This window comes from Spermophilus citellus, assembly GCF_964194105.1.
Source record: "Spermophilus citellus genome assembly, chromosome: 4".
Classification (NCBI taxonomy): domain Eukaryota; kingdom Metazoa; phylum Chordata; class Mammalia; order Rodentia; family Sciuridae; genus Spermophilus; species Spermophilus citellus.
Genome location: NC_138185.1, coordinates 146,726,486 through 146,738,984, shown reverse-complemented (window position 1 = coordinate 146,738,984; position 12,499 = coordinate 146,726,486). Strand labels below are relative to the sequence as shown.

The 12,499-nt window shown below is 34.1% G+C and overlaps 2 protein-coding genes across 2 annotated transcripts in view; both read left to right on the top strand.

Moving 5' to 3' along the window:
- The window catches only part of LOC308648237 (olfactory receptor 4K13-like), a gene marked incomplete at both ends in the record, with an annotated part of 102,656 nt that overhangs the window by 41,433 nt on the left and 48,724 nt on the right, over window positions 1-12,499 (top strand). The gene's annotated exons all lie outside the window — the stretch shown is intronic.
- LOC308647359 (olfactory receptor 4K14-like) lies at window positions 5,630-6,559 on the top strand (the record flags this gene model as incomplete). The annotated part of the gene is made up of 1 exon (XM_081291426.1): window positions 5,630-6,559. The coding sequence occupies one exon, from the start codon at window positions 5,630-5,632 to the stop codon at window positions 6,557-6,559; it is 930 nt and encodes a 309-aa protein (XP_081147552.1).

The window sequence follows — 12,499 nt, the reverse complement described above, 5'->3', positions numbered from 1 at the left end:
AAAATTGACATTTGTGAAACACATTGACCTGAAATATCAGTCTAATCTTTCTTTTTAATTGTACACAAAACATTAATCAAATTTGAATGTATTCTAGACCATAAAACAATTCTCAATAATTTAAAAGTTTTCACATCATACAGAGATTTGATCATGAATGTGCACAGCAGATCTATTTGTAATAGCCTAAAACATTATTTGTAATAGATTAATATGTTCCCCAACAGATGAATCAATAATCAAATTATGGTTATATACATACAATGGAATACTACTTACTAACCAAAAGGAATGCACATATCATAATAAATATCAAAATAAATATCTCAATAGGGAAAAAAAGCCTGATTAAAAAAAACAGAGTCCATCCTACTTGATTTAGTTTGTATAGAATTTCACAATATAAAAAATGAATAAATAGTAATAAAATAAAAATTAGTAGTTTTCCAGGGAGGGAGCTTGGAAAGAGGGACTAGACAGAAGAGTTATCAGGGGGAATGAAATTTTGCAGAATTTGACACGAATTCACTATCTTGATTGTGTTGATCTTTTCATGTTTGTGTACAAATGCCAATATTTATTAAATTTTTACTCAAATACATGAATTTTCCCAAGTTTTTGAAGTTCTTGTAAATGGGTTTATTTTGATATCTTTCTCAGTAGATTCATTATGAGAGTATAGTAATATCACTGATTTTTTTCTTAATGCTGATCTTGTGTCCTGCTACTTTTCTGAATTCATTTATCAACTCTAGAATTCTTCTGGGGAAGTCTCTTGTATCTTCTATAAGTACAAAAATGTATAGAATGTATTTGGAAAAATTTTCTCCTCTTCAAATCTTCAGGTTATTTCAGAAGAATTATTGTTATTTCTTCTTTAAATGTTCGGTAGATCTCAACAATGAAACTGTCTGATGGTACATGAGGAGTAAGAATTTTCTGTGCACTTTCACACAATACAATGACCATAGATAGCAACTATGTACTATATATTTTACTTTTTTTCCCTAGTACTGGTGATTGAACCCAGAGCTTCACACAGGCTAGGCAAGTGCTTTACCATTGAGTCATATCCCAGCCCTACTATATATTATTAAAATGTAGAAAAACGTATTTTGAAAATTTTTACCATAAAAAATTATAGATATTTGAGGAGATAGATATGTTTAGGTTAATTTTTTTATAACTTTATTTATATAGTTATATGTGGTGCTGAGGATTGAATCCAGGGCCTTGCATGTGCGAGGAGAACACTCTACCACTGAGTCATAACCCCAGCCCCTGTTTAGGTTAATTTAAACATTAAATTATATATATATATATATATATATATATATAAATTTGGATATCTATATCTATATCTATATCTATATATATATATATATATATATATTTATATCTATCTATCTATCTATCTATCTATATCTCCAAATAGCAAAATATCTGAGTGGGGAAAAAAGCCTGATTAAAAAAAAAAAACAGAGTCCATCCTACTTGATTTTATTTGTATAGAATTCCAGAATATAAAAATGAATAAGTAGTAATAAAATAAAAATTAGAATTTTTCCAGGCAGGGAGCTTGGAGCTTGGATATCGGATATATCCATATATATCCATCTATGTATGTATATATCCCCAAATCATATTACCTCATTTAGTATGGACAATATTGTTATTTTTTCTTTAATGTTTTTAATTTTAATATATATTAGTTATGTATTAATGAGGTTCAATTTTATATTTTTATATATGCATAAGCTTGGTCTGATCAAACCAGCCTCCTTTGATCCCTCCCCCCCACACACCATTCTAAACCTTTTTACCATTGAGTCATATCCCAGCCCTACTATATATTTTTAAAATGTAGAAAAAAGTGTTTTTTTAAACCTCTATTAATGACTATTCTATATCCAGGGCAATTTGTCTTGGTTTCAAAATATGAAACAGAATGTGCAGTATTTGTATATCTGTCTGACAAAATTAATTTAACTTAAGAAACAACACTAATTTTTAACATAGCATTGATTTAAGTGAGGTTATTTGTCTTCTTGCTCTAATTTCCTTGGTAGCCAATAGTAGACATCACTCTTAAGAAAGAATTCTCTATGGATATCTGAAGAAAATTATTTCCATGTTTCTTCTATTATGAGCATATAATAGGTCATTTCACCAAGGGACTACTTCCAGTGGTGAATATATGTCAGGCTGAGGAAAAGCACATCCACAGATACTGTCTCCACCCATCTTGGATAGTCATCTCAGAGAAGGTCAGAAGAGGACACTAAAAGAGAATGTGATCTAAGATAAAATATTGTGTTCTGTAAGTCATATCTCTCTGATGTTCTTTTTAAAGGTAATTCTCAAAAATACTTTTTTGTATCTGTTTTAAAAATGTCCTCTATGCTTGAATTGAGACAAGCTTTTTTGGCTTCTGACATTTCTAGATGACAATTCACGGTTTATCCTCTTGTCTTCTTACTGTTGGAATTTCTGTGGTCTTATTAACAACAGTGCACCCAACATCATGTGGCTCTGCCTCAGAGAAGTTGTCACGTCTGCATAGCTTTTTGACAGCTACTCAATACGATCATCTCCAGCTATTCTTGTTCAAGTAATCTTTCCACTTGAAACAATATTGTTTTCATATTAGAGAGATGGTATTATATGTAAGATATTTTATCATAGAGATTGGAGTTTAAAGTTTATATATTGAGTGAGAAATGACATTACCACAGAAATAGAATCAAAACTCATAACCCCTCAAAACAAGAAGTTAGCATGAGCCTGTGGAAGTCACTTGGTCTTTCTCCCTGTGTACTACACACAGAGTATATTAGGTAATCTATTAAATTGTCCAAATTCATATTTCTCTTTGTAAAAATACAAATACTGAAACTTTCACTATTTTATGATTACTATAGGAAAAAAGTCTTTTTTTGTTGTTGTAATAAGGATTGAGACCAGAGTCATATAACTACACTTTCAGTCCCTTTTTTTTATTTTGATATAGGTCTCAACAAGTTATTGAGGCTGGCCTCAAACATGTGATCCTCCTGCCTGGAACTTTCTGAGTCATTAGGATTACAGGCATGCAGCACTGCTTTACTTAGAAAAAAAATCTTTATTGAAGAATATTGCACATGAAAGAGGTTGAAAATATGTTGCTTATTTTGATTCTCCTGAAAGAGAAAAAATATTTGTCTCCTTTTCTTAATTTTTCAATTTTACTAATCCAATAATTGGCATTATACATTCTAGAATATTCCCATTGTTACAAGTAAGAATTCAAAAGTGCTGTAATAGAATGCCCTTTTGACACTTATAGGTCCTATTATAATATTATTAACCCCTCTAGGCAAGGGCAGAGGTAAGGATGAAAACATTAAATTCCTGAAAAGAAAGAAACATGTCTGATATGTTTCTTCAATCTACATCTCATTAAGATTATTCAGTATGTGTATGTTAATTAAGAGAAAAAACAAGTGGATATTTCAGATAAATTATTGCATATATTTTGCTTACAAATAATAATTTTAATATGTACAACTAATAAAATAATAATTTATAAATTAAAAAAGAAATGATCAACTATACAAAAAAAGTACTACTAATAAGTTTTGGAAACTATACCACTTTAAGTATCACCATATAAACTAGAACAAAGAACTAATGTTTATTAACATTCACTGAGTACTGAACAAATCAAAGAGTTTTCTGTATATTTTCTGGTTCATATTTTGGACACATCTATCAGATTGAGTGTCCTCTTTTCACAAAAAAGGAAGTAAAAACAGAACTAGTTTGGCTTAATGGAATAGGTCAACAAGTGATAAAGTTGGATTTCAGCCCAGGTATGACTAAATCAAAAGTTTGATTATTCCCTTCTACAAAATCTCTTAAATATTAGTTGACAATAATAGTCATATAACTAGCCTACTAATATTATGAAAATATAAAAAATTTAAAAGCTGATGAAAAAAAGTGTGATGTTTTATTGGTAAATTGTTTCTAGGAATGTACAAAAATCATTAAGCAATATCCTTTCTCAAGCAGAGTCAAAATACTCCTTTCCCTACCAACAGTACAGAACTAGTGCTTCAAACATTAATCTAGAAGAAGTTTGTATTGATAAGAAATTAAGATTCAAAATATAGGTCAGATCCTTCAAGTTTCTTAGTGCTCATAAATCAGGATTTTTTTTCAGAAATTCGTTAAACCTTTTCTATTTTTGAAAATATGTTCATTTGTAAGTTGTGAAACTATGGTCATATGTCTCCTTTCTCACAGTAACTGTAGGTGTTACTACTTACAGTATGTATTTAGGAAAATCTTCTCTTTCCATCATTAATCTTTATTCTAGGCCACTGAATTCCCAGTAAAAGGGAAAGGAACACTAGCGCTCATGGTGAAGCGGGGATTCTCATTTTTCACCTATGTTCCTATTTCAAAGAATAGAAGATGAAATACACAAAACTGAAACAATGTGGAGAGAGAATAAACGGAGGGAGGAAATGGATAATTATCTTTCCACTAGGTAGAGTTGGAAGTGTTGTCAGTTTACTTATGGATAATTTTAAGCAATGTCATTATTTTATTTAGAAATGAACTATTGATCACTGAAGGCTTAACTACCTGTTCAGTTTTCACTAATAGGGAAAGATGGGCCTTGCTTACACATGTATGTAATTTATTGTCTTAGAAAACATGGAAAACATTCGTATTTCTGATGGTCAGAGACTGCAACATTTCAAAATCTTAGCAATTCCTAAAATTCAGTTGTGAATTCAAGGCAAATATTTACTAATGATAAACCTGAATCATAAGAAACTTTGATTCAGAGTTAATGAAATCAGAATCTGAGTCACAGTTTCTTTAAACTTTCTAAGAACTCTACATTATTTTCTTTCAGTTCATTTATTGTGTTAAATAAATTCCACTATATTTTGGATTTTAGTTAATAATAGAATATGGGCCTAGTCCTACATGCAAATAATCATGTCAAGGCATTTATTATATACCCTTCTGTATAGCTTCTCTCATAAAGCTTGTCCCAACACATATTTGTTTTCTTTTTATTTTTTCTGTTTCAAGCCAACATATATTTTGGATTGAAAACTTAGAAGTTTAGCTTATGAGTCTAATTGAAAAACATTTAACTGAAGATTAAAGCAATCATTATACATGATACTGAGAAACTGTCATGTCATGTCATGTCATTTGCTCTAGATATCAATATCATTTCACCATCTTCTTTCTAAATATGTGACCTTCTTTTGTTGTTTAGTATGGTGGTGGCTGCCCTTTCCAGGTTCTTTTAAGTAGCACAGTGGGCAGAATAAGCTAGTGTCCAGACAGCATAACAACTCTTTTCCTAGACTTTACACTCACTGTCCTATTGTTTTTAACTCTTTCAACCAGGCGCTGGATAAAAATCCCATCTCAGACTAGGCTTCTTGAAAACCCATTCTCAGACATCATTTAGATTCTCTTTTACAGATAATACCATATATATCTTTTTAACTGCAGATATAGTTGCTAAATTTCAATGTGAATGCTAAATTCTAAAAATTAATCCCACTAACTGATACTCTATCCTCTCCAGGTCATGTCAGAGGAAACACTGAATAAAATGTTTGGAGGAAATCAGTCCACAGTGTCAGAATTTGTGCTTCTGGGACTTGACCATTCATGGAGTATGCAGGTCTTACTTTTAATAATATTTTTGTTGCTTTACGTGATCATTGTATCTGGAAATATTGTCATTGTGACTTTAATCCTCACTGACCCTCATCTCCATTCCCCCATGTACTTCTTTCTGGCCAACCTGTCCTTCATTGATTTGTGGCTGTCCTCAGTCACCACTCCTAAGATGATTGCTGACTTTCTCAAGGACAATAAGACCATTTCTTTTGCAGGCTGCATGTGCCAGATCCTCTTCGTGCATTTTGTTGGAGGGGGTGAGATGGTGCTCCTGGTGGTCATGGCCTATGACCGCTATGTGGCCATCTGCAAACCACTCCACTACTCCACCATTATGAGCCTGCAAAGGTGCATTGGGCTGGTGTTGACATCCTGGACCGCGGGCTTTGTGCATGCCATGAGTCAAATGGCTGTGATTGTGCAGCTGCCTTTCTGTGGCCCCAGGGAAATAGACAGCTTCTTCTGTGACATACCACTGGTGATCAAGCTGGCCTGCATGGATTCTTCTAACTTGGGAATAGTAATGAATGCTGACAGTGGGGTTGTGGTTGTAACCTGCTTCATTCTCTTGCTGATGTCCTACACATACATTCTTCTCACTGTTCACCAGAGGTCTAAAACTGGTGCATCTAAAGCCCTGTCCACCTGCAGTGCCCACATCACAGTGGTAGTGATCTTTTTTGTGCCTTGTATGTTCATCTATGTGTGGCCAGTCAACATCACCTGGTTGGACAAATTTCTTGCTGTGTTTTACTCTGTTTTTACACCACTCCTCAATCCAGCCATATATACCCTGAGAAACAAAGAAATGAAAAGTGCTATGGAGAGACTTAGAAACTACCATCTGGATTCCAAATGAAATGAAATGATTAGTGCCTGAGAATTTCATGAACACTTTAAATTGGTAAGACAGACCCTATAAAATAGGTTGAAAGTATGAGCCTTAGTGTTCCTGTCTCCAGATATAGAAATGGGGTTAATAAAATACAGGAAAATTCAATACTTAGTAGTTAGCCAGTAGAACACTAAGAATTATTACTGAAATCAAATCTACCATTGTGGGAAATACATCTACTCAGTTTTCCTACAAATAGTTAAACAATAATCTAAAATTATTTCTCAACAACATGCATTCATTTGGGTTGGTAGTATCTTAATAAACTCCTCTTGGGTTTTCTCTTAACCTTATTTAAAAAATAAGCACTTATTAATATTGACCTCCTCTTCTAACTTCCATTTACATTTTGTCAGAATACAAATTATTATTTTTTTCCTTAACAAAAATTCCTTTGCAAATATTAACAGTAGAAAAAAACATAGAATGAACAAGTGTCAGGCCGCCCTGTACAGGAGCTAGGCACATCCCCTTAGCCTTGAGAAATGGGGGTATTAAACTGGGGTTCCCAGCTGTGTGAAGCAAATGGGTCTAACAAGGAAGTATAAGAAAGTGCAAGGAAGTGCCTTGGTGCTAAGAGCGACAGCCAAGTAATATGATGCATGGCATTTTTGGTTGAAAGGTGACGCCAGCTAGGCCAGCTAGCAGTTGAGATGATATGATTATGTTAAGATTTTCATTCATATGGATTTTGGACTCCTGCTGTTCACCTTGGCCTGCTGCAGGATTCCTGGAGAGTTCCCATTGTTTTGGGGAGTGCAGTAGGAGGGAATTTCAGGGAGGAACTTGCTCAGGGGTTCCCGGAGAACTCCGGGAGAAAGCCTCGTGGGTGGATGGGCAATCTTCCTGGGTGGGGACGGAGTATTGGCGACAGTTTCAAAAAATAAAGTTTGTTCCTACTTGAGTGGCTCATGATTTTGTGCCCAGCCAGACTGCAGCACCTTGGCTTGGGTGTTACCCAATGGGATTGGGCTACCCACCTGTTTCTTGTAACACAATCCCTTGCCTGATTTAGGTGGAATATGCTATTGAATGTCTTTTATGTCTTTTCCCTAATAAATGGGGCGGGGGGGGGGGGTTCAGGGTGCACTCGCTCTCTTGCCTCTCTTGCTCCTTGTGCCCTTTTCAGTGCTGTCCAGTGTAGGAACTTGACCTTTGAGGTTGCAGCTTTCAGAGCATTCCTGACTACCCACAAAAGGTACTTCTGTGTTTGTGTGGTCTTTTCGTTGCCAGCCCAAACCATGCAGAGTGACCCTGATTCAGTTATGGGGAGATGTGGGTGGTAAACAAGGGTGATAAATAATATAAAGAAGAACAATGGACATTACTTCTATGTGAAATTCATTAACTCAATACAAGTTAAAACAAACAAACAAAAAAAGAAAACTAATGCTGTTTCCATTGGTTATGTCAGTGTCAAATACTGCAATTTAATGATTAAATTATTATTAATTATTTGTGTGTAATTCAGAATGGAAATCAACATAAAGGCAAGAACTGGGTCTTTTTTTTTTTCTAGGCGTGTGGTCATGTTGAATTTGTTTATTCTTTTATTTATTCATCCATTCACCCTGTAATCATTTATTAAGCCAGCTAGGCATCTATTACTCAATCTTCCTTTCATTTAACTATCCATTTCACAAATATAAGTAACAAATAAACAAAAAAACAAAATTGACTTTGACAAAAGCAGGGAAAACACTCATCAGAGAAAGGAAGTCCTTTCTGTAAATTGTTCCTGGACAGCAGGATGCCATATGAAGAAGAAAGAAACCAGACACCTATCTCTCTCCCTATACAAACAGCACCTCAAAATAGATCAATTATTTAAATGTACTACCCAGTTCCATGAAACTACTAGAAAACATGGAGGAAATGCTTCAGGACACTGGTCTGAACAATGGTTTTTTGTATATAATCCCTTGCTGCTACACATGACTAAATCAGTCAGGGTCACTCCAGGTGAATTGGGTTGGCACTGAATAATCTCACAGACACAGAAAGTACCTTTTTCTTGGGGTTTAGTCATGGCTTCTCTGCCCCAGTTCCCAGAAGGGAGGCAAGAAAGGCTGGCAAAAGAGAGAGAGCACACCTGAGACCATCCTGTTTATTGAGGGGCAGACCTTTGAAAGTTCAACCCAAATAAGGCAAGGGATTGGATATCAGGGCGTTGCTTGGTGATGTCTCACAGTCCGCAGATTGACTCACATCTTGGGAGGCCGCACCCATTTCAGGTCCTGTGTGGATCAAAGGCAGAGGGAGGAGAAAAGGACACATACATTGCTCAGCCCAGTCAGAGAAGCAACATCAGTATAGTCTCCTCATGTGCTCAAATTCTCATAGCTCACACACAACCCATGGATGGCTCTCGACAATCCTTAAAGCACAGGCAACAAAAGTAAAATTGTCAGATAGCATTACATGAAACAAATCAGATTCTCTGTTCATGATAAGATAAATTCTAATAAATGATGTTATAGACATGCCAATTACTGTCAACTCATCATTGCATATATGGACTGAAATGTCACTATATCATCCATAACTATGTTTAATTATTATATGTCAATTAAGAATAAAAACAGGGGCTGGGGATGTGGCTCAAGTGGTAGCGCGCTCGCCTGGCATGCGTGCGGCCCGGGTTCGATCCTCAGCACCACATACCAACAGAGATGTTGTGTCCACCGAGAACTAAAAAATAAATATTAAAAATTCTCTCTCTCTCTCTCCTCTCTCACTCTCTCTTTAAAAAAAAAAAGAATAAAAACATATTAAAAACTAAGAGTGAATGTCAGGATTAGTAGATTAAAAATCAAATTAAAGTTAACCAATTTCTGGAAAATTGACAGAATCTTTTTCACTTCCACAATTCCTCTTGCACCAGCCATGCTGTAGGCACAATGTGAACTAAGTTTTGCCTCTTTATTTTGTGAAAGTACAGTACTTAATCCATGGGGATGGAATATGTATATATATATATGTATATGTATATATATAAAATACATAGTAAATTAAAAAATTTTAATGAGTAAATGGTGTCCACTTATTGCATTCAAATTCTCATGATATTGGTTTATGTGCATCATTCAGGCACACTTCATTGGAATTTAACAAGTATTTCCCAAACCTTAAAATCATAAATAAATATTTATTTTATTTCTTCCAGTACAAATGTGGTTTTATTGCATGCATATATATATATATATATATATATGAAAATACATATATCTTAGACTTAAGGATATAAAAGTAAGAATTTCTTTAAGAAGAGATCAATCATGTATCCTTCTTGCATAAGGGGCCCTAGGAAGTTTTATCAACATGCTTAGCTACCCAGGCACTGCTCAAGATGGCAGAAAATATTGGTGTAGTGTTTGTTCTGCAGGAATGCAGGATACCGGAGTTAGGGGGGTCATGGAGGCTTCAACTGAGATTTCAAAGAAAAACCTGGGAGGCCAGATAAAAGTGCATCAGGGTCAGAGTTTCTGCAGGCATCCTGAGAAGGCGATGCATGGCATGGAGATGTGAAGAGTAAATCAAAGCTGCAGTGGAGACACCCAAGATTAAGAAATGCAGTAGCATAGAATGTCCACTAAGGAAGGCTGCAGAAATTGAGATGAGACAAACCAACAGAGAACCACTTGGACTGCAACTAACATGGCAGAGCTACCCAAACACTTTGGACCAAATATCACTATGCCATGTGCCCCAGATGCCCGATGTGGAGTTATACAATTTGCATGCCCAGTTGGATTTCAGGCTTCTTCCTGGTAGGAGTGTGACTCTTCCCGATGTAGTATATAATCACAATTAAAAAATTAATCATAGTAATACTTGAATATGTTTTTTCCTTATCTTTACTTATCACAGGTCTTTGATTGTAGTTACAACCAACATATCATGCAAAATCCCCTGCAGTTCCATATTTTAAATTTTAGTCATTTGGTAGTAAGCAATATTCCCTATAGTCATGATTTATATTTGTGGAGAGAAGTCAATGCAGAAATAGTTTTGTTAAATAAATTGAGCTATGAATTTATAAAAGAAATTAATTTCTTTGTATCATCCAATTGACAACAGAATCATATTTTTTGATTTATATATTTGAATCTATATCTATATTCACCATGGTGTATTCATGTGTATACATGGGAAAATTATGTCAGATTCCTTACACTGCTTTTCCTTTTCCTATCCCCCCTCTCTTCCTTCCACTCACCATTGTCTAATCCACTAAATTTCTCATTCCCCACCCCTTTTATTATGGGTTAGCTTCCACATATTGGCTTTTGGGACTATCTTATTTCACTTAGTGTGATAGTCTCCAGCTCCATTTATTTACTTGAAAACGTCATAAAGTCATTCTTCCTAGACACTTTAATGTAGGAACTATACTAATAGCCTTTTCAACATCCCAGAGATTTTTGATTTATTGTATCGCTAACTTCTTTGACTCTAGAAAAAAATCTTTTATTTCTCATCTCATTTTTTCTATGATCAATTACTTGTTCAAAAACATAGTTTTTTTGATCTCTCTGTGCTTATGTGTTTTCTATAATTATTCTTCCTGCTGAATTCTAATTTTATTCCACTTTGGTCTGGTAAGATGCAAGGAATTATATTGATTTTTTTGTGTTTGCTTAGACTTGCTTTGTGACCTAAAATATTATCTATTTTGAAGATATTTCCATGAGCTGTTAAGAAGAAAGTAAACTCAACAGTTACTGGATGAAATACTCTAAAAATGTCTGTTAGTCCATTTGATTGATAGTATTAACTATGTCAGAATTGCCTTTGGTGATTTTAGGTCTGTATGACATTCCTATTGGTGAGAAGTGTAATAATTACCCATTATTAGTCTACTGGCAACTTGTTAAGACTTAATGTCATTTTTTAAATGTAATTAGGTGTACCTATGGTTGGGGCATAAATATTGTTCTATTTTCTTCTTGGATTATTCCCTTTACTAGTGTGTAGTGACCCTTTTTATCCATTCTGATTAATTTTTGCTTGAAATATGCTCTGTTGATATAACAATAGCTATTCCTATTTGTTTTCAGACTCTATTTGTATGGAATGTTCTTTTCTATTCTTTTGCTTTCTGTCATATCTTTGCCTATAACATAAGTCTTGTAGGTTTGTGTTTGTTTTTATACATTCTGTCAGTCTACATCTTTTAATTGTAGAGTTGATATTATTTATACTCACAGTATTGTGAGATGTTTATTATTTCATGCCATTTTGATTTCTCTTTTCACATATTTCATTGGTCAATTTTCAGTTGCTTAACTGGTCTTCTGGAAAACTTTATCCATTTGTGAACTCTGGGGTTTGTTTATCAGTTCTTCTAGATGTAGTATTTTTTCAGTCTTTTTGTGGTACTGGCTCAATTTATTTTACTTTATCCTTATCTTGCAAAGTTTTTATGTCTTTTTTGATTCTGAGTGATAGCTCTGATGAATATGGAAATCATGGTTGGCAAATGTTTTCTTTCAAAGATAGAATTATCTTTTTTGAAGCCCTCATGAATTTTAGAGTCTCAGCTGAGAAGTCAGAAGTAAGCCTTATTACTTTACCTCTAGTGTGACCTGATATTTTTCTGTTGTGGCTTCTAACATTCTAATCTTTTTATCTATGTTAGGCATATTGATTATGGCATGTCTTGAAAAGATCATTTTTGATCTTGTGTATTTAGGGTTATATGTCTTCTGTAGGTAGATGTCCATTTCATTCCTAAGTTTTAGAAATTTTTTTTACCATTATTTCTCTGAAAAGGTACTTAATGTTATTAGCCTGTATCTCCATTTCCTCCTGATGCCGAAGAACCCCTAAGTTGATCTCTTAATGATGTATCAAAGTTTTTTTGTAAATTCAGATCATGTCTTTAATTTCTTTTATTTATTG